The sequence below is a fragment of the Cheilinus undulatus genome, linkage group 13, assembly GCF_018320785.1.
Source record: "Cheilinus undulatus linkage group 13, ASM1832078v1, whole genome shotgun sequence".
Taxonomy (NCBI): Eukaryota; Metazoa; Chordata; class Actinopteri; order Labriformes; family Labridae; genus Cheilinus; species Cheilinus undulatus.
Window position 1 is genome coordinate 49,690,954 of NC_054877.1, and position 22,782 is coordinate 49,713,735.

The following is a 22,782-nucleotide window of genomic DNA, read 5'->3' on the forward strand; positions in this document are numbered from 1 at the left end:
GGGTCCATTCTCTGGGTTTATCAGGGTCCATTCTCTGGGTTTATCAGGGTCCATTCTCTGGGTTTATCAGGGTCCATTGTCTGGTTTATCAGGGTCCATTCTCTGGGTTTATCAGGGTCCATTCTCTGGGTTTATCAGGGTCCATTCTCTGGTTTATCAGGGTCCATTGTCTGGGTCTATCAGGGTCCATTCTCTGGGTCTATCAGGGTCCATTGTCTGGGTCTATCAGGGTCCATTCTCTGGGATTATCGGGTCCATTCTCTGGGTTTATCAGGGTCCATTCTCTGGGATTATCAGGGTCCATTCTCTGGGATTATCAGGGTCCATTGTCTGGGTCTATCAGGGTCCATTGTCTGGGTCTATCAGGGTCCATTCTCTGGGATTATCGGGTCCATTCTCTGGGTTTATCAGGGTCCATTCTCTGGGATTATCAGGGTCCATTCTCTGGGTTTATCAGGGTCCATTCTCTGGGTTTATCAGGGTCCATTCTCTGGGTTTATCAGGGTCCATTCTCTGGGTTTATCAGGGTCCATTCTCTGGGTTTATCAGGGTCCATTCTCTGGGTTTATCAGGGTCCATTCTCTAGGTCTCTCAGGGTCCATTCTCTGGGTTTATCAGGGTCCATTCTCTGGGTTTATCAGGGTCCATTCTCTGGGTTTATCAGGGTCCATTCTCTGGGTTTATCAGGGTCCATTCTCTGGGTTTATCAGGGTCCATTGTCTGGTTTATCAGGGTCCATTCTCTGGGTTTATCAGGGTCCATTCTCTGGGTTTATCAGGGTCCATTGTCTGGGTCTATCAGGGTCCATTGTCTGGGTCTATCAGGGTCCATTCTCTGGGTCTATCAGGGTCCATTGTCTGGGTCTATCAGGGTCCATTCTCTGGGTCTATCAGGGTCCATTCTCTTGGTTTATCAGGGTCCATTCTCTGGGTTTATCGGGTCCATTCTCTGGGTTTTACAGTCCTCATATTTATGAACTGTCCGTCTCTATCAGCTGGTTCAGCAGTGAATTAGAATGTCTCTGTTGATGATGATTTTGGTGTTGATGATAATGATGATGATGATGATGATGATGATGTTTTCACTCCTCAGAGAGTCACCGGCTGTATTTTGTCCAATGTCAACACGCCATCAACGACTCCTGTGATTGGTCAGCCACAGAACCAGACCCCTCCCATCTACCAGAACCACAGCAACATGAACCACAAGCCGACAGCCAGTGAGTCATTATCCTGCATGATCATCATTAACCCACCAATCAGGGGCCTGATCTTAGAAACAGTGATGGAGGACTGTGACTTTTTATTCTTTAATGAAGGAAGATAATCCCTCTCTCTCTGTGTCTCTGCTCAGTCAAACTGTGGGGGAAAGTCAGTGAGAGTTTGGGGAGGATCTGCTGCGTCCGCCCTCACATGGAGAGATTCACCTTCGTCGGTAAGTCAGCACAACATCAGGGATATGGAGAGAGACGTTCACAATCACTTACAGATGAAAACACATCAGTCATCAGCTAAAGAAGTTAGAGAGGGTATATAAACCAGAACAACCATCACATGGTTCCCTGGAGTCGGCCTTGTACAGCAAAGATCCAGACTGAGGGTCAGGAGGTGACCTTTAATGGTCGTAGGCATTACTACAGGAGGACAGGAGGAGGGCGCTGATGTATGAAGATGGAGACGGTCTGTTTGGGAGGATGTTTGGGGGAGTAGGACAGGTCAAACCACATCCAGATTTTGGAAGGCTGCTAATAAGGGTCCCATGTGGGTTTACCTGTGAGTTCCATGGTGGCCCTTCCTGTGACTGTGGGGTCTACATGGGGTCTCTGGAGATGGGCCTTTATGGGTCTCATAGAAATAGTCCAGAAGGGTCCCATCCAAAACCCCGGTTGACTGGTCTTCAAGTCCACATGGTCAGAGTCAGCTGGGGCCACATAGACAGGCTGGTTCTGTCCAGACCTGTAGCAGGAGGTCTGGAGGACTAAGTCATCAGAGATCTGGATCACCTCCTCTCCAGGTAAACCAGGTAACCTGTGGTAAAAAATCACTTTGTGTAGCGCCACCTAGAGCTTTAACGGACTGATTTTACTGCATTACTATGGATTCAGATTCTCACTGAGTTTTGCACGCCGCCCGATCACATGACTCTAAAGAACCAATACCAGAGTGGAGGCTCAGGCGTAGCTAATAATGGACTCCTAGCTTTACTGACATGCAGATGTGTGTTTGTAGATGAACTGTGTTGGTAGCTGGTGTGTCACTGATGTAGATAACCTGCCTGCTGATTGGTCAGTTCACCTTAAATGTACCACAGACAGAAACCTGCTGAGAAGTCCTCATTATTAATCAATAATAGAGATTTGTTTTGGTCTCAGAATCTGCTCTGAAAGTGACAGTCAGCCTGTAAACATGTTTCTAATAAATATTCATTTCTAACTAAATATGCATCTTATTTGAATGTACATTGAATTAAAAATGAATTCTTTGACTGTTTCAGATGAAAATGCAAACCTTGGGACGGCAGTGAGGTACGAGGAGATCGGTGAGTCCTGACTTTGAACTCTATCCTTGAATTTGTCTGTTGTATGCTCTGGTTTCCTTCCTGCTCTGACTAACACCCAGTTTACACAACGCATCAACACGCATTTATGTTGGTTTTAGGCATTTTGATAATAAGAGGCGTTTCTGCCTCACAGGGACAACGTTCCTGGATTCAGTCCCTGTTGGTCAGGGCTTTTTCCTCTCTAGACTCTAGCGTCCTCCTACAGCTCAAAGAGCTGCTTCTGAGGTTCAGTAGAGACTGGAGGCCAGTCTGAGGAGCAGCCCTACCTCTTACCCAATGACAGCTGGGACCAGCTCCAGGCCCTCTGCAGACCCAGGCTTTAACCTTTAGATAACAGCTGGATGAACAGATGAGCAAAAACTGGATCTTTGTTTGGTACAGTTTTGCTTTTTTCTGTCTCTGAGACAACAATGCTGATAGCGGAGTGGAAAAAAGGAACTGACTCTAAAATCAGAGCCAGGTAATCTGTGAATGACACACCACGAGTCAATCATTTATTCTTTCATTTCAGTCTAACCTGTTCTTCATCTCTCTGTCATTAGTAGATCACAGATAAAACTTTTTCCCTTATGTTGACTGTCCTCTGTTGGCAATTTTTGGAAAAGTGGGTGGAATGGGTGTGGAGTTCCAGTTCAACCTACTTTCTCAAAAGTCACCTACTAAGGCCTACTATTTGGCAACAATGTAGGGAGTGGACCCAACATCCCCGGCTTCACCAACATTCTGCCATCTGCCTTTCATGATGTCATCCTGTGAAGTCTTTAAAATGGTTTAAGACATATGTTGTCCTTTGAAGTATATAAAACATTCCAACCTTGCCTTTAAAGATGATGTCATTATTTATAGTTTATAAAATATTCAATCTTTGCCTTTAAAGATGATGTCATCCTTTGAAGTGAATAAAACATTCCATCCTTGCTCTTTGAAGATGATGTCATCCTTTGAAGTTTATAAAATATTCCATCTTTGCCTTTAAAGATGATGTCGTGCTTTGAAGTTTATAAAACATTCCATCTTTGCCTTTAAAGATGATGTCGTGCTTTGAAGTTTATAAAATATTCCATCTTTGCCTTTAAAGATGATGTCGTGCTTTGAAGTTTATAAAACATTCCATCTTTGCCTTTAAAGATGATGTCGTGCTTTGAAGTTTATAAAACATTCCATCTTTGCCTTTAAAGATGATGTCGTGCTTTGAAGTTTATAAAACATTCCATCTTTGCCTTTAAAGATGATGTCGTGCTTTGAAGTTTATATAACATTCCATCCTTGCTCTTTGAAGATGATGATATGCTTTGAAGTTAATAAAATATTCCATCCTTGCCATTTGAAGATGATGTCATCATTTAAAGTTTATAAAACATTCCATCCTTGCCTTAAAGATGATGTCCTCCTTTGAAGTGAATAAAACATTCCATCCTTGCCATTTGCATCTATGCCAGTCTAGGCCTCCAGTTTTCATTCCAGTCTTACCAGTACCTCACTAGGTTTATTTTCTGAATGGTATATCAGCATGTCCTTTTAAGGGATGTTTGTGACAACACGAGGGAGAAAAGCTGTTAAAGAATCACTGCTAGCCTCTTAGCTGGTGGCTAATTGGCCTTCGTTCATTCCTATCAGCACGTAGAGAGACGTAGCCACAGAGGTGATGTAGGTGCTGTTGTTAGAATCAGAGGAGGGAGGGTGAGTCCTGAAGAAGACAGACTAGTCTGTACGTACGGACCAAAGGGACATGACTGGTATCTGAATGCCTAAAACACATTGTTAATGCAGAATGTAAACCAGGCCTCAATCCTTCTCCTTTGTTGTTATCCAGTAAACAGGTCGTTTACCAAGCAAACATGTTGTTTACTGAGTAAACAGGTCGTTTACCAAGCAAACATGTTGTTTACTGAGTAAACAGGTCGTTTACCAAGCAAACATGTTGTTTACTGAGTAAACAGGTTGTTTACTGAGGCCGTGTCTCTTTCCTCCTGCCTGTTTGTCGTCTGTAGAGTTACGCATCTTGCTCCTGTGTGGCAGTGATCTCCTGGAGTCCTTCTGCATCCCTGGCCTGTGGAAGGACAGTGATGTAAGCACACCGTAACCCTGCACCCACCCTAAATAGACCCCCCTATTTACCGTACAACCCCACCCTTAAATTATACTCCAGACACCGTCATAGCTGATAATTCATGTAGATGTCTTCAACAACAGAAACATCTACAACTGAAGAAGTTTCCCTGAAGCATGCAGTGTTTTAACTCTCTGGAAGTGCTGGTTGTTTTAGTAAGAACTCGAGTTATGTACCCCGTCATCTGTGGGTAACTGCTGGTTTGGCTGTACACTAGACAGTGTTAGGCCTGATTCTGGACCTGCTTGTCCCTCTGTCAAAATAAATTCGTCTTCATATTCTCAAGTGTGTGGTGTCTACTAGGAGGAGCTGCAGCACCAAACATAACTGTGGAAAACTATTAGCCTCTTCCACATTTCTTTTTGGCATATTTGACGGTACTAGGACTCCAAATAGCTAAAGCTTGGTTTTCACTTGGTTCTGTGGAGCACCTATTTAAAGTTGCCCTATCACAAGTTATCCTAAAGCCAATCAGTGCCCTGAGCTGAGTGGACCACCGAAGAAGTAGACCAGCCTCTGGAGTTATGGCTACAACAGGAGTGCTGAGCAGGCTGAGGATTTCATTCTCCCTCCACGTTTGTTTTTCTCACGAAGTCTCATTTGATCCTGAGTTCCTGTGTGATCTCAGATCAGTGGAATCTACACTGTAAAAATCACCACTCCAAACAGCAGCTGTGTGGTCTCACCGGGCGTTTCTGAAAGTATTCCCTCCACCCTGCAACTACACACTTCCAATCTTTCTGTCTGTGTTCTCATGGAGGGTCATGATCTGTTAAAGACTTCGATCTACCCCTGAAAGCTTGTCTGTATACAAACAGGAAGTCAGTTTCTGAACGTCGTGTTTCTGAACGTCGTGTTTCTGAACGTCGTGTTTCTGAACGTCGTGTTTCTGAACGTCGTGTTTCTGAACGTCGTGTTTCTGAACGTCTGAATGTCATGTTTTTTGAACGCTGTGTTTCTTAACCTCATGTTTCCGTGGTTACAGATGGAGGTGATTGTTGGTGATTTTGGCATCGTGGTTGTTCCTCGTGATGGAGCCGACACAGAGAGGATCATGAATCACTCCTCCATTCTCCGCAAGTTTAAGGTCAGACCTCTGAAATATCTCGCTCCTATCTGAGGGTATATGAATGTACAGTGGATTCCCCCTGGGTTACATGTCCGCCATCTTGGAGAGGGGTCCTGAAATTAATCCAAGTTTAAGTTAAGTTTATCCAATCCAATCCACTTTATTTATGCAGCACATCTCACAAAACATTTCAAGTTTACAACAGTAGGAGGCCATAAAAAATACATATTTAATAGTAGCTGAAATGTGAATCTTTCTGAGCTGCTGCACCCCTCTCCAAGATGGCGGCCTCCTGGATGCCTCTCAGAGCCTGAAAGCTGCATCTGCATGTACATATCTATGGTTGCTCACAAAGTGGCATGAACATTATGTGTTCTAAACGGTCAATCTCATCTGATTTTTTTTCTGGATTCAGGACAACATCGTCGTGGTCAAAGACGCCACGAGTCATCCGATGTCAATCGTCAGCTCAACCAAGAGCAGGTGGGAATTTTACTGCATTTACCTGCTTTAAATATCACGCATAAAGAACATCAGCCAGGTTTGACGTGAGATATCACCGACGTGACACACTGAAAGACTCTAACATCTCCATGGTGTAGGTAGATTCATTATCCATCTGGGTAACAGTCCATATATGGGCAGGGCAGAATGTTAAAGGAACCACAGGGTGATTGGACAAACCCTCTGTCCGTCACATTCATCACAGGCCAATCAGAGGAACACGGCACTAGAGCTGCATCCATGCTTTTCTCTTTACCGGCCGCCATTGTTTACAGGATTGCAGTCATCTTAACTAAACCATGCCCACGCCCACCGCCACTTTATACTCTAATGATGCTGATTGGTCAGGTCACTCCCCCTTTTATCACATTTGCTCTCTCAGTCAAGAAGCTGATGTTAGTTTGTTTCGTTAAGTTGCTGATCGGTGATGAGGTGGTTGCAGGTGTGTGTCCACTTCCTGTTTATGATGTCCCACCCTTTCTAACTAACTGTGGTCCTGATGAAGGTCTAGTACCAAACCTGGTTCATTTTTATCAGGATAAAACTTTTAGAAAATCCAGCCCTGGTTGTTACAGCAGTGGTTCCCAACCTGGGGTCCGGAGACCCCTGGGGGGAGCGCTTAAGATTTCAGGGGGACGGCGCGGGACCTGGTCTGCTCTGACGTTGTCAAAATGAGCTGTTCATTAAACAAAAATCACGATTACAAACTTAATGTACAATAGAGTATAGGGGCCAACCTGAAAGATTAAAATGTCAGGAGAAGCTGTAGATTTCTACGGTGGCGTATTGCATTCACTTAAAAATTAAAAAAAAATATCCTCCTGTTTTTATGACATAACTATCTCATATAAACAGGATTTTTTTAAATGTATTTTCATAAAAACAGGATTTTTTTTAATTTATTTTCATAAAAACTGGATTTTTTTAAACTTGTTTTCATAAAAACAGGATTTTTAAAAATTTATTTTCATTAAAACAGGATTTTTTTTATTTATTTTCATAAAACAGGATTTTTTTTCATTTATTTTCATAAAAACAGGATTTTTAAAAATTTATATTCATAAAAACAGGATTTTTTAAAATGTATTTTCATAAAAAAAGGGATTTTTTTTAGAGTTTATTTTCATAAAAACAGGATTTTTCAAAAATTTATTTTCATTAAAAACAGGATTTTTTTAAATTTATTTTCATAAAAACAGGATTTTTTTTTATTTATTTTAGATTTTCCTGTTTTTATGAGATACTATTTCATAAAAACAGGAAAATCAAAAATTTAAAAAAAATCCTGTTAGTACGAAATACTATCTCGTAAAAACAGGATTTTTTTTTTTATTATTATTTTCAAGTGAATGCATTACGCCTGCGTAGATTTCTAATCAAAAAGGTAAAAAAAAATTTGTTTCAAAAAAAAATCCACATTTTTGAGATTATGAAGTCTTAACCAACATTCAGAGTTTCAACAGTCTGGAATTTACAAGAAAAATCAAATTACAGAATTTAAAAAGTCCTAAATTGACATTAGAAACTTTAAAAGTTTTTTAAATCCTAATTTTACAACAGTGTAAAGTCAAAAATTTACAAGAAACCAAACTGAAAACAGTGGTCAGATTTTGGCTTTTGGGCTTTATAATCTTAAAAATTCTTATCCAGGCCTCAGGGACATTTATTGCTTTTAAAGTCATAAAAATGCATTTTTTTAAATGAAGTAATTTTTTTTAAACTCGATTTTTTTTCTTGAAATTAGTTTTCATTTTTTCCAAGAGTGGTCCTAATGCACCGTGATAATAATGGCTAGTTTGGACATAGATCTTTAGTTAAGAACGAGTCTATTTGGTCTGTAATGTTGGGATTCTGTCAGTGAAAACTATTTCCTATGATGTTGACTTTTTTCCGAGGGGGTCCGAGGGGGCTCAGCTTTCTTCGATGGGAGTGGGGGGGGGGCTCTGAGGGAAAAAGGCCGGGAACCACTGAGTTACAGGACAGTTTATGAGCTTTAAAATGAACTGAAGAAGTAGAGGCTGATACGTCTGCTCTCTCTCCGTCAGACTGGCCCTGCAGCACGGCGACGGCCACGTTGTGGACTACCTGTGTCAGCCCGTCATCGACTACATCCTGCAGAGTCAGCTGTACATCAACGCCTCGGGATAGAGACCGCCGTCTGCACGCATGAGAGCAGGGCGGAGCAGCAGGGAGCGGGGGGGTGTTGCCTAGAACCGCCATCATCTATCTAAACACCCCACCACCCTCCAAAAAAAATCAAAAATATCGTCCTTCTCTGTCTTCTGTGTCAAACATATACTCTTCTTTGAACTTTCCAACCGGGGCATTCGTGTCCCGCCTTCTGTCTGTGTCATGTGACCTTACCATCAGGGACTGCTGGGGGGAGGGGGGCATTCTGGGATGAGCTGGGGTCATCTCTAAGGGCTGCAGAGGTGTCATTGTGCATATATTTCCACTGCAGCGATGACGGCAGTGTTTAATCACTCTTTATTCAACTTTGGGAATGCATGACACAGCCGGGCATGCTCAGTACCGACGGCAGACCGGAGTAAACTCCTCTACTGTATCAGGGCGGCCGTTAGCTGAAGGAGACACATTTGGGCCTCATGCAAGAACCCTTCATAGTGACGAGTGGTGACAGCGGCACGGATGAATGGAAGCTTTCTCACAGCCGTCAGAGGGCTGCAGGAGAAAACCAGAGCGCTGAGAATGAGAGAGCAGAGGGTTGGCACACTGCAGGATAGATAAAGTCCACCAGAAACAGGATTATACAGAAGTTTCAGTCCTCAATTTAAACCGTCCCTCCTTAAAAACAACCGTTTTCTCAGGTTTAATCTTAGAATGAAACTAGACCCTAGAGCAGTGATTTTCAAACTTTTTCACCCAAGGCACACCGCATTCATATCAATACAAAATAGACTTGGTAAATAAAGTTACAGTCAAGGTGGCCTATAAGAGGAGATAAAGGGGAGAGCTTTCTGGGGCCAAGACAACCGGGGGATCATGGAGATGGAAAAAGTGGGCAAAAGGTGGCAAAAATGGGTTAAAAGTGATGGAAAAACATGGCAAAATCAGGCAAAACAAAGTCAGGAATGGGCAAAAATTGGTCGAAAAAAGTGGCAAAACATTGGACTGAAACTGTCAAAAACTTGTTGAAAGTGTCAAAAAGGTGGCAAAAATGGGTTACCACTGGTCTAAGAGGGTTAGATGGTGTAAAAATGGGTTAAAAATGGGTTAAAAGTGATATAAAAGGGCAAAATTGGTCAAACAAAGGCAGAAGTGGGCAAAACTCAGCAAAAGGTGTCAAAATAGATCACAATTGGCAGATAAGTGGGTTACAGTTGCTAAAAGGTGTAAAAAAGGGGTTACATGTGATGAAATAATGGCAACAAATTGCCAAAAACTTAGCAAAAATTGGTTAAATCTGGCAAAAAGCTGGGGTTAGGGTGGAAATGTTGCAAAAATGTCCAGATAAGGTGCTGAAAAAGGGTTGTAGAGTGGCACAAAGGGACAAAAATTGGCTGGAAAAGGGGTGAAAAGAGGTTAAAATGAGGCAAAAATTGGTAAAAGAGGTATAAAAGGGTAATAATTATCCAAAATGGGTTAAAAGTGACAAAATAAATGAAAAGTGGCAAAAATTGATTAAAAAAAAGTAGCACAAAGGGGATAAAACATGAAGGAAAAGTGGTAAAAAGGATAAAAGAATGGCAAAAAAATGATCTAAAAGTGGCAAAAATATACCAAAAATAGCCTGGCAAAGTGGAGAAAAGTGGTTAAAAGTGGCAAACAGGGGCAATAATTAGCAGGCAAGGCTAAAATGGTTTAAAGAGTAGTCAGATGGGCAAAAAGTGTAAAAAATGATCAAAATGGGTGAAGAATGGCAAAAAATGTTGCAGAAATGGCCGAATGAAGTGGTGAAAGGGATTAAAAGTGTTAATATCGGTGCTAAATCACAACTGGGGAGGTCCATTCTGTAGGAGTCAAAAGAAAATACTCAAACTAACACCATATTATGTCAATTAGCCCAAAATATGTATTGAATTGTTGTTTGTTTGAAAGTCTCTGTCAAAACTAAATCTGGCCCTTCTAATTTACTTGATGACCCTTGATCTAGACATTTGTGTCCCTGTGAAGATAGCTCTGAGACCCATTTTTGGGCCCTGACCCACTGGTTGAATTCAGCTGAGTTTGATGACAATTCTGCAAAACATGCAACTGTAGATGTAATCCAATACTGTAGCTGTAAACAGCACCGTTTATAAACCTTAAACAGACCTAAAACCACTTTAACAATAAGTCTGTCTTAGAAAGGCTGCTGCATCACATGACTGCTTCTGTTTTCACTGGTCTTCCTGTAGGTACAGATAACCTTCATCACCTGGCTGCTGGGTAACAGGAAGTTATGTTGAAGATTCAGAGACGTTCCTGCATGAGGCCCGCCGTTTCCTCTGACGTCTGAAGGAACATTAAAGCTGTCTGCTGTAGCTAAAACTGTACATACGACACATCCATCATAGTTCAGGTCAACTGTGTAACCTCCATGCTAACGGCATATTAACCTAAGGGTAACCATGGCAACACTATTGATGCTCTAGGATGTGGTAGCGACTGGAACAGAGCACCTTTCAAACGGTTCATCATATTCAGTCGGCGGCTGGTTTCCTCTGAGATCTCCAGGGTGTGGCGCTGACGCGCTGACGTAGACTAACCGCATTAAAACAGGTAGATGAAGGTTAGAGTGGCCATGAGGGTCAGACAGAGACAGAACAGACACAATCAGGTCATGGTCTACAGTTCAACTGGTTTCAGCAGCTCAAGGTAAAGTTCACTTTCTTTAAGTAGAAGTTCAGAACAGTTTCAGAACTAAAGAGTTATTCATCTAGAGTTTGGTTTTTAAACGCGGAGTATTTCAGGTGAAAGGAGGTCCTTCATTAAAGGCATGAAAAACAAAAATGACTAAAAGACCGTCAAAAATAATCCAGGCCCTCTTGCCTCTCCTTCAGACACCCTGAAGGAGGCGCTAACGGTGATCTGTACGGCCTTATTTTACCGTCACATGGTTGATTACTAGTTAGCTACTGATGAATCTTTGCAGATGACGCCACGTAGCAGATGGGGGACACGTAGAGAGTTCTGCATAGAGAAGCTCTACCAAAAGGACATGTTTGATCTCTCTACGTCTATGTTAAGCATTAAAAAGGTGAAAATATAAACATGATTTATTTCTAGGCATTTTGTGTCCTAAAGTAGTGAAATACTCAGGCAAGAAAAACAATCTGGAAAACTGCAGTTAAACAGCAGCAAGCAGAATTTAGAAAAATCCTGTCTAAAGCCTGAACGAGCGCTAACACGACAGTCAAGTATGGTCTGTCTCCCCAAAGTGGTCCGGTTTGGTCCAGTCCAGACCCTTGTCTTACCACTGTTTCCTCAGCTGGTGTCAGTCCAGTCTCTCTGACGGGAAATCCGTCTCTTTTGAGCCAGATCATGTGACTCAGCTCAGTAGAGCTGGTTCTACATCTGGTTCCAGTTTGTCTTTTTAAATGTGGATTAAATAATGCCAAAGGATGGAGGAAATGAAACTGGCCCTCAGACAGGAGCTAGCTACAGTGGCTCACATTAAAGAGTCGTTTAGTAGAACAGACTCATTCACTAATGGCTCGCATTAAAGAGTCGTTTAGTAGAACAGGATCGTTCATGAATGGCTCACATTAAAGAGTCGTTTAATAGAACAGGATCGTTCATGAATGGCTCACATTAAAGAGTCGTTTAGTAGAACAGACTCGTTCATGAACGGCTCACGTTAAAGAGTCGTTTAGTAGAACAGACTCGTTCATGAACGGCTCACGTTAAAGAGTCGTTTAGTAGAACAGACTCGTTCATGAATGGCTCACATTAAAGAGTCATTAAGAAGAACAGACTCGTTCATGAACAGCTCACATTAAAGAGTCATTTAGTAGAACAGACTCGTTCATAAACCGCTCACATTAAAGAGTCATTTAATAGAACCAACTCGTTCATAAACCGTTCACATTAAAGAGTCATTTAGTAGAACAGGCTCGTCCATGGACGGCTCACATTAAAGAGTCGTTTAGTAGAACAGACTCGTTCATAAACCGCTCACATTAAAGAGTCATTAAGAAGAACAGACTCGTTCATGAACGGCTCACATTAAAGAGTCATTTAGTAAAACAGACTCGTTTATAAACCGCTCACATTAAAGAGTCATTAAGAAGAACAGGCTCGTTCATGAATGGCTCACATTCAAGAGTCGTTTAGTAGAACAGACTCATTTATGAACGGCTCACCTTAAAGAGTCATTAAGAAGAACAGGCTCGTTCATAAACGGCTCACATTCAAGAGTCGTTTAGTAGAACAGACTCATTTATGAACCGCTCACATTAAAGAGTCATTAAGAAGAACAGACTCGTTCATGAACAGCTCACATTAAAGAGTCATTTAGTAGAACAGACTCGTTCATAAACCGCTCACATTAAAGAGTCATTTAATAGAACCGACTCGTTCATTACCAGCTCATCAGTCCTCGCTCTCTCAGCCCTCAAGGCTAATTCTGTTGAGGACGTCAGCATTTACATTAAAGACTGTTTGAGACTAAAGGAGGATTTTAGATGTTAAAGGCTCAGCTAGACTCTTAGCTCAGGACTAGACTCCTCTAGACTCTGGTCTACCTTAGTCTGGATAGATGACACTAGAAGGTCTACAGGACTGACTATTAGGGATCTGGATCACCTCCTGTTCAGGTGAATCCGTTAAACTGTGGGATCCTACTCCAGTATGTAGAAATGTTCTGATGATAATTTCAGGTCCAGTTAGAGCTGTAAAGTACTAACCCTCCATTCATGTCCTCTACTTCCTGTCCCCCCAATCAGGCTTTCCTGTGTCACTGAGATCATGTGATTGCAAAAAACCTATAGACAACAGCCAATGCAATCTGAGCACTTCCTGAGTTACGTTAGCTGCTAACGTTAGCTTGCATGGCTTCAGCTGGTTTAGCAGTTCTTGTGCTAAGCTAACAGTGATGCTTGAACTGTTCCTGCTGTTTTGTAGAGTCAGCTGTTTAACTTAAACTACGACCTGCTTCATGTTGAGGTGAACTTCAGTTATCCTGACAGTTACTGACTGATCTGGGCCACAGCAGTACATTTTAACACCATGAATCAGAGGAAAACCGCCTTCTGAATGTGATCAACAGACAAGTGAATGAGGTTTTGAGGCTATGAGGGTCCTGAAGGGTCCTGGAGGGTCCTGGAGGGTTCTGAGACTAATCCTCAGCAGCAGTGTCGTTGTTGTGGGTGTATGGGGTTGTTTTTTCTTCTTTGTGTGCTGCTGTTAGCTCTTCTTAGACTGCATGCTTAGACAGTTTGGTTCTGGCATGAACGTTCATCACTCGGTAGAAAACAATCTGTTGTGAATGTGTTTGCATAAAGAGAAACAACACAAAAAGTGAATATAAATAAAGAATCATCTACTAAAGAGTGGCGGCCATCGCTACTGATGTCCATCCATTTTTTATTCACTGTAAATGTACAGATCAACGCCTCAGCCACGTGACATGAACATTTGTTTGCAGAGATTTCTACATTGACTTGTTTTTATTTTATGTGTGAGTGTATTCTCAGTTCCTTAAGTTGACTTTATGTTGTACTACGTAGCTCAAATGTTGGTTTGAATCTGCCTTCTGTTGCTCTGACTTCATTTGATTGTAAACTGTAACGCACTCTTAAAAATGACGTGTCAATTTTAATGTGGATGAGTGTGATTACAGATCAGGGTGTATATTTGATTCAATGTTCTTGATTAATAAACTTCATTTATCAAACTGAGATGTGAAGATAAAAGTGCACATATTCTTATGATTTCGGGTTCTGTCCAATTTTTAAACACAACATGGGGGGGGGGGGGTAAAGTGGTAAAGTACCCTCTAGGGTTCCTCAAGTGTAAAAAATTGTGGTAAAGTGCCCTTTAGGGTTCCTCAAGTGTAAAAAATTGTGGTAAAGTGCCCTCTTGGGTTCCTCAACTGGTGAGGGACCCCATGTGCCCCAATGTTCCAAAAACACAAAGCTAAAGTGCTCTCATTGATGCCTCTATGACTCACAAAAAGTGAAAAAAATCCAATCCAAGGTGTTATTCTGCTTGACAGAAATTGATGAAGTGCCCTCTAAGGTTCCTCTAGTGTAAAAGAAATTGTGGTCAAGTTCCCTCTAGGGTTTCTTAAGTGTAAAAAATTGTGGTAAAGTGCCCTCTAGGGTTCCTCAAGTGTCAAAAAAATTGTGGTAAAGTTCTCTCTAGGGTTTCTCAAGTGTGAAAAATTGTGGTAAAGTTCCCTCTAGGGTTTCTTAAGTTTTAAAAAATTGTGGTAAAGTGCCCTCTAGGGTACCTTAAGTTTAAAAATTTGTGGTAACGTGCCCTCTAGGGTTCCTCAAGTGTAAAAAATTTTGGTAAAGTGCCCTCTAGGGTACCTTAAGTGTAAAAAAATGTGATAAAGTGCCCTCTAGGGTTCCTTACGTGTAAAAAAAATTGTGGTAAAGTGCCCTCTAGGGTACCTTAAGTGTAAAAAAAAGTGATAAAGTGCCCTCTAGGGTTCCTTACGTGTAAAAAAAATATGGTAAAGTGCCCTCTAGGGTTCCTCAAGTGTAAAAAATGTGGTAAAGTGCCCTCTAGGGTTCCTTAAGTGTAAAAAATTGTGTAAAAGTGGCCTTTAGGGTTCCTCAAGTGTAAAAAAATGTGGTAAAGTGCCCTCTAGGGTTCCTCAAGTGTAAAGAAAATGTGGTAAAGTGCCCTCTAGGGTTCCTTAAGTGTAAAAATTGTGGTAGAGTGCCCTCTAGGGTGGCCTTCAAGAGGAAAAATGTCAGAAAGTGCCCTCTAGGGTTTCTTAAGTGTAAAATATAGGATAAATATCAATCTAGGGTGCTCCCTGGCAGAGCCAACAAATTTTCTTGGCAATTTTTACGTACTTCTCGTTAATCTATGCAAATATAGCGTTCCCATCTACAGCCATTATGTGGCAGATCTCTCTGAGCTCTTTATAACCACAGGAGTAACTTACACAGAAATCACTGGAGGCTAATGCCACTACTATTATAGCCTAGTACCTCAGTCAACCCAACTTCAAAAATCCTGAACTATGCCTTTACGCCTACATTGAAACTATCACAGCTGGTGCAGCACCTCAGTTGTTAGCAGAGTGTAAACTCTGTCAAAAGTAAGAATCCAATCCAAGGTGTTATTCTGCCTGACAGAAATTGATGAAGTGCCCTCTAAGGTTCCTCAAGTGTAAAAAATTGTGGTAAAGTGCCCTCTAGGGTTCCTCAAGTGTCAAAAAAATTGTGGTAAAGTGCCCTCTAGGGTTCCTCAAGTGTAAAAATTTCTGGTAAAGTGCCCTCTAGGGTTTCTCAAGTGTCAAAAAAATGTGGTAAAGTGCCCTCTCGGGTTCCTCAAGTGTCAGAAAAATTGTGGTAAAGTGCCCTCTAGGGTTCCTCAACGGTAAAAAATGTGGTAAAGTGCCCTCTAGGATTCCTCAAGTGTCAAAAAAATAGTGGTAAAGTGCCCTCTAGGGTTTCTAAAGTGTCAAAAAAATGTGGTAAAGTGCCCTCTAGGGTTCCTCAAGTGTAAAAATTTGTGGTAAAGTGCCCTCTAGGGTTTCTTAAGTGTCAAAAAAATGTGGTAAAGTGCCCTCTAGGGTTCCTCAAGTGTCAGAAAAATTGTGGTAAAGTGCCCTCTAGGGTTCCTCAAGTGTAAAAAATTGTGGTAAAGTGCTCCTAGGGTTCCTCAAGTGTCAAAAAAATTGTGGTAAAGTGCCCTCTAGGGTTTCTTAAGTTTTAAAAAATTGTGGTAAAGTGCCCTCTAGGGTACCTTAAGTTTAAAAATTTGTGGTAACGTGCCCTCTAGGGTTCCTCAAGTGTAAAAAATTGTGGTAAAGTGCCCTCTAGGGTTCCTCAAGTGTAAAAAAATGTGATAAAGTTCCCTCTAGGGTTCCTTACGTGTAAAAAAAATTGTGGTAAAGTGCCCTCTAGGGTTCCTCAAGTGTAAAAAATGTGGTAAAGTGCCCTCTAGGGTACCTTAAGTGTAAAAAAATGTGATAAAGTGCCCTCTAGGGTTCCTTACGTGTTAAAAAAAATATGGTAAAGTGCCCTCTAGGGTTCCTCAAGTGTAAGAAATGTGGTAAAGTGCCCTCTAGGGTTCCTTAAGTGTAAAAATTGTGGTAAAGTGGCCTTTAGGGTTCCTCAAGTGTAAAAAAATGTGGTAAAGTGCCCTCTAGGGTTCCTCAAGTGTAAAAAAATGTGGTAAAGTGCCCTCTAGGGTTCTTTAAGTGTAGAAATTGTGGTAGAGTGCCCTCTAGGGTGGCCTTCAAGAGGAAAAATGTCAGAAAGTGCCCTCTAGGGTTTCTTAAGTGTAAAATATAGGATAAATTGCAATCTAGGGTGCTCCCTGGCAGAGCCAACAAATTTTCTTGGCCCATTTTTACATACTTCTTGTTAATCTATGCAAATAAAGCGTTCCCATCTACAGCCATTATGTGGCAGATCTCTCTGAGCTCTTTATAACCACAGGAGTAACTTACACAGAAATCACTGGAGGCTAATGCCACTACTATTATAGCCTAGTACCTCAGTCAACCCAACTTCAAAAATCCTGAACTATGCCTTTACGCCTACATTGAAACTATCACAGCTGGTGCAGCACCTCAGTTGTTAGCAGAGTGTAAACTCTGTCAAAAGTAAGAATCCAATCCAAGGTGTTATTCTGCTTGACAGAAATTGATGAAGTGCCCTCTAAGGTTCCTCAAGTGTAAAAAATTGTGGTAAAGTGCCCTCTAGGGTTCCTCAAGTGTCAAAAAAATTGTGGTAAAGTGCCCTCTAGGGTTCCTCAAGTGTAAAAATTTCTGGTAAAGTGCCCTCTAGGGTTTCTCAAGTGTCAAAAAAATGTGGTAAAGTGCCCTCTCGGGTTCCTCAAGTGTCAGAAAAATTGTGGTAAAGTGCCCTCTAGGGTTCCTCAACGGTAAAAAATGTGGTAAAGTGCCCTCTAGGGTTCCTCAAGTGTCAAAAAAATGTGGTAAAGTGCCCTCTAGGGCTCCTCAAGTGTAAAAAATGTGGTAAAGTGCCCTCTAGGGTTCCTCAAGTGTAAAAAATTGTGGTAAAGTGCCCTCTAGGGTTCCTCAAGTGTCAAAAAAATGTGGTAAAGTGCCCTCTGGGGTTCCTCAAGTGTAAAAAAATTGTGGTAAAGTGCCCTCTAGGGTTCCTCAAGTGTAAAAAATTGTGGTAAAGTGCCCTCTAGGGTTCCTCAAGTGTAAAAAATTGTGGTAAAGATCCCTCTAGGGTTTCTTAAGTTTTAAAAAATTGTGGTAAAGTGCCCTCTAGGGTACCTTAAGTTTAAAAATTTGTGGTAACGTGCCCTCTAGGGTTCCTCAAGTGTAAAAAATTTTGGTAAAGTGCCCTCTAGGGTACCTTAAGTGTAAAAAAATGTGATAAAGTGCCCTCTAGGGTTCCTTACGTGTAAAAAAAATATGGTAAAGTGCCCTCTAGGGCTCCTCAAGTGTAAAAAATGTGGTAAAGTGCCCTCTAGGGTTTCTCAAGTGTCAAAAAAATGTGGTAAAGTGCCCTCTCGGGTTCCTCAAGTGTCAGAAAAATTTTGGTAAAGTGCCCTCTAGGGTTCCTCAACGGTAAAAAATGTGGTAAAGTGCCCTCTAGGGTTCCTCAAGTGTCAAAAAAATGTGGTAAAGTGCCCTCTAGGGCTCCTCAAGTGTAAAAAATGTGGTAAAGTGCCCTCTAGGGTTCCTCAAGTGTAAAAAATTGTGGTAAAGTGCCCTCTAGGGTTCCTCAAGTGTCAAAAAAATGTGGTAAAGTGCCCTCTGGGGTTCCTCAAGTGTAAAAAAATTGTGGTAAAGTGCCCTCTAGGGTTCCTCAAGTGTAAAAAATTGTGGTAAAGTGCCCTCTAGGGTTCCTCAAGTGTAAAAAATTGTGGTAAAGTTCCCTCTAGGGTTTCTTAAGTTTTAAAAAATTGTGGTAAAGTGCCCTCTAGGGTACCTTAAGTTTAAAAATTTGTGGTAACGTGCCCTCTAGGGTTCCTCAAGTGTAAAAAATGTGGTAAAGTGCCCTCTAGGATTCCTTAAGTGTAAAAAAATGTGATAAAGTGCCCTCTAGGGTTCCTTACGTGTAAAAAAAATATGGTAAAGTGCCCTCTAGGGCTCCTCAAGTGTAAAAAATGTGGTAAAGTGCCCTCTAGGATTCCTTAAGTGTAAAAAATTGTGTAAAAGTGCCCTTTAGGGTTCCTCAAGTGTAAAAAAATGTGGTAAAGTGCCCTCTAGGGTTCCTTAAGTGTAAAAATTGTGGTAAAGTGCCCTCTAGGGTACCTTTAGTTTAAAAATTTGTGGTAAAGTGCCCTCTAGGGTTCCTCAAGTGTAAAAAAATGTGGTAAAGTGCCCTCTAGGGTTCTTTAAGTGTAGAAATTGTGGTAGAGTGCCCTCTAGGGTGGCCTTCAAGAGGAAAAATGTCAGAAAGTGCCCTCTAGGGTTTCTTAAGTGTAAAATATAGGATAAATTGCAATCTAGGGTGCTCCCTGGCAGAGCCAACAAATTTTCTTGGCCCATTTTTACGTACTTCTCATTAAACTATGCAAATATAGCGTTCCCATCTACAGCCATTATGTGGCAGATCTCTCTGAGCTCTTTATAACCACAGGAGTAACTTACACAGAAATCACTGGAGGCTAATGCCACTACTATTATAGCCTAGTACCTCAGTCAACCCAACTTCAAAAATCCTGGACTATCCCTTTATGCCTACGTTGAAACTATCACAGCTGGTGCAGCACCTCAGTTGTTAGCAGAGTGTAAACTCTGTCAAAAGTAAGACCTTGCGTTCAAACTAGGCTACGTTTGAACTCACGCACAGCTGGTGCAGCCCATAGCTGGGCCACTACTACTCTAGCACAGATATGTCTATGTGGCTGCCATCTTGGAGAGGGGGAATGAATGGAGATGAACATGAATGTAAGTCTGTGACAACAGGAGGTCCATCCATGATCAACACATTTTAACTGTGTAATTGAGCTCAAACTTGGGAGTAAAGAAGGGAAAGAATGGCTCTTTATTCCCTTAAATGTTTCATTTGTTCTCATCGCTCTATTTTACAAATCAAACTACTTCATCAGGTCTAACAGCTTTGAATGTGTGAACAGAGCCAAACCTGAATAAAGAGTGTCAGACAGTAATCAGTGTCAGAGGTCAAGTCCAGCTAGTCCTGTGTGTTTGTGAGACTCTCTGTGTCTCTGATTAAAAAGCTGCTCTTCATGAACGCAGCAGAACCTGAAAATCCACTTCTACCTCCAAAACTGAAGACTCCACCTCATCCAAATATTTCTCTGTTCCCTCCCTCATCTGCAGGTATGAGGATGCACCAACATGTCACTCAACACTAACTACCAATCAGAATGACTACTGTGTTCCTGCTCTGAACAAGCTCCGCCCCCTCACCTGCCTCACCTGAGACAGAGCAGGAAACTTTTGATTATTTCACCTCAGACAGAAGAGACACAGAGACCTGCAGACAAGACCCAGGAGAACTACAACTGAGAGAGGACAGACGGAGGGAATACTGGGAACACTGGGAATACTGGAATACTGGAAATACTTCCACTTTAACCAGGCACTGAATCTGAATTTAAAAGTATCAAGAACCAAATTGTCAGAACAGGGAAGACAGGGAGTAACTTCTTTACCATCTGCCAGGGCTTCAGGAAACAAAATGGCGTCCAAGCTAGAGGAGGATCTGAGCTGTCCGGTCTGCCTGGACATCTTTACAGATCCCGTCATCTGTCCTGCTGCCACAGCTTCTGTAGAGCGTGTGTGGAGAAGAGCTGGAAGGAGAAGGAGGACAAGGAGTGTCCTGTTAGTAAGAGGAGAAACTCTAGGGAATTACCTCCTAACTTTGCTTTAAAGAATCTGTGTGAGACTTTTCTACAGGAGAGAGATCAGAGATCTCCAAAGCCTGAAGTGGCCCGTTGCAGTCTACACTCTAAGAAACTCAGACTCTTCTGTCTGGACCATCAGGTGCCGGTGTGTGTCGTCTGCAGAGACTCAAAAAAACACTCCAACCACAGATTCAGACCCATCGATGAAGCTGCAGAAGAACACAAGGAGAAACTTGAGGAAACTCTGCAGCCCTTAAAGGAGAAGTTAACGGTTTGTGAAAAAGTTCAAGTGGAGTTTGATCAAACTCTGGACCACATGGAGGTCCAGGCCCGACACACAGAGAGGCAGATTAAGGAGCAGTTTAAGAAGCTTCACCAGTTTCTAGCAGAGGAAGAGGAGGCCAGGCTGCGTGCACTGAGGGAGGAAGAGGAGCAGAAGAGACAGAGGATGAAGGAGCAGATGGAGGCTCTGAGAGCACAGATAGCAGATCTTTCACACACAGTCAGAGCCACAGAGGACCAGCTGACGGCCCAAGACGTCTCCTTCCTGAAAAACTACAAGGCTGCAGTGGAGAGAGTCCAGCAGCGCCCCCTGCTGGAGGATCCACAGCTGCCCTCAGGAGCTCTGATAGACCAGGCCAAACACCTGGGCAACCTGGGCTTCAACATCTGGACCAAGATGAAGGACCTGGTCTCCTACACGCCTGTCATTCTAGACCCAAACACTACTTATCCAGAACTCATCCTGTCTGATGATCTGACCGCTGTGAGACGAGGAGAGAGACAGCAGCTTCCTGATAATCCAGAGAGGTTTGATATTTACTACTCTGTCCTGGGCTCTGAGGGCTTTAACTCAGGGACTCACAGCTGGGACGTCCAGGTTGGAGACAGTAAAGACTGGATACTGGGAGTGATGGCAGAGTCTGGACAGAGGAAGGGAGAGGAAGAGTCTGGATTCTGGGGAATATGGTTATATGATGGTAAATACATAGCAGACTCATCATTACATGGATTCACTGATCTCTCAGTGAAGAATCCTCCAAAGAGGATCGGAGTGAATCTGGACTGGAACAGAGGAGAGCTGAGGTTCTCTGATCCTGATACTAACACACACATCTACACCTTTAAACACACTTTCACGGAGACCATGGTTCCACTCATTAATACTGGGGATAAACATCTACTGAAGATTTTACCAGAGAAGATCTCTGAGACTGTGGAACCAAACTAGAACCTGATGATGAAGATCTCTGAGACTGTGGAACCAAACTAAAACCTGATGATGAAGATCTCTGAGACTGTGGAACCAAACTAAAACCTGATGATGAAGATCTCTGAGACTGTGGAACCAAACTAAAACCTGATGATGAAGATCTCTGTGACTGTGGAACCAAACTAAAACCTGATGATGAAGATCTCTGTGACTGTGGAACCAAACTAAAACCTGATGATGAAGATCTCTGTGACTGTGGAACCAAACTAAAACCTGATGATGAAGATCTCTGTGACTGTGGAACCAAACTAAAACCTGATGATGAAGATCTCTGTGACTGTGGAACCAAACTAGAACCTGATGATGAAGATCTCTGTGACTGTGGAACCAAACTAGAACCTGATGATGAAGATCTCTGAGACTGTGGAACCAAACTAAAACCTGATGATGAAGATCTCTGTGACTGTGGAACCAAACTAGAACCTGATGATGAAGATCTCTGAGACTGTGGAACCAAACTAGAACCTGATGATGAAGATCTCTGTGACTGTGGAACCAAACTAAAACCTGATGATGAAGATCTCTGTGACTATGGAACCAAACTAAAACCTGATGATGAAGATCTCTGTGACTGTGGAACCAAACTAAAACCTGATGATGAAGATCTCTGTGGCTGTGGAACCAAACTCAAACCTGATGATGAAGAACATCAGTCAGGTTATTTCCAGATGTTCTGGTTTTAATCTCAGCCTGTGATGAAGGTCACTGTGTTGTCCTGATGTGGCTGCTTGTCGTTAACACAGAGCTGAGATCAACAGAACCAAAAATCATCAGATCTAATCTGAAAGAACTTCCTGTCATTTTTCTCTGTTTGCTTTAAAGCTGAAAATAAATCAGAGAAGAAGCTTTGACTGTTCAACAAATCACATTTATTCCTTTCATGTCATTTTCTTCTGCTTTTTATTTGCTGACTTACTCTCTGTTTAACCTGAACCTTTAAATATGAATCAGTCTGAATGGACAGCTTTGAATAAAGTGACTTCTTTCATTTAAAGGATCAGAGAAATACTTGTCTTTATTCATACAGTTGGTTTGTAGTTTACATCTTTTAGTCTGACTTATTAACGTGTCTTTAATCTTCTGTTTTCTATATAAATGCAGTCTAATTATTATCAGGATATTTTGAGTCTGTTAAAGTCTTTTATATTTACTCAGGTGTCTCTGTTAAATGCTGTGTAAACTTGTCTAAATTCTCTTTTCTGTGCTTTGTTAAACATTTATACTTTCAGTTATTCTGACAGTAAAAATCTTCATTGGGGTTTAGCAGCTTTGTGATCTCTAGGAAAATCAAACCCATAAAAGCATCTGTCCCTGAGTTTCTTTATCAAAGTCTGCTCATCA

General features: G+C 41.8%; 1 protein-coding gene and 1 pseudogene across 1 annotated transcript in view; both read left to right on the forward strand.

The window, feature by feature from the left end:
* nmnat2 (nicotinamide nucleotide adenylyltransferase 2) overlaps positions 1-9,217 on the forward strand; it is a 29,932-nt gene extending 20,715 nt beyond the window's left edge. The window contains exons 5-11 of the mRNA XM_041803061.1: positions 1,093-1,219; positions 1,354-1,434; positions 2,494-2,538; positions 4,551-4,627; positions 5,655-5,756; positions 6,154-6,221; positions 8,288-9,217. Of these exons, the coding sequence (XP_041658995.1) occupies positions 1,093-1,219; positions 1,354-1,434; positions 2,494-2,538; positions 4,551-4,627; positions 5,655-5,756; positions 6,154-6,221; positions 8,288-8,390 (603 nt within the window). The 3' untranslated portion in view covers positions 8,391-9,217. The remainder of the gene's footprint in view (positions 1-1,092; positions 1,220-1,353; positions 1,435-2,493; positions 2,539-4,550; positions 4,628-5,654; positions 5,757-6,153; positions 6,222-8,287) is intronic.
* A 10,785-nt stretch (positions 9,218-20,002) lies between these two features.
* On the forward strand, positions 20,003-21,399 carry LOC121520276 (annotated as a pseudogene).
* Positions 21,400-22,782: the final 1,383 nt, after the last annotated feature.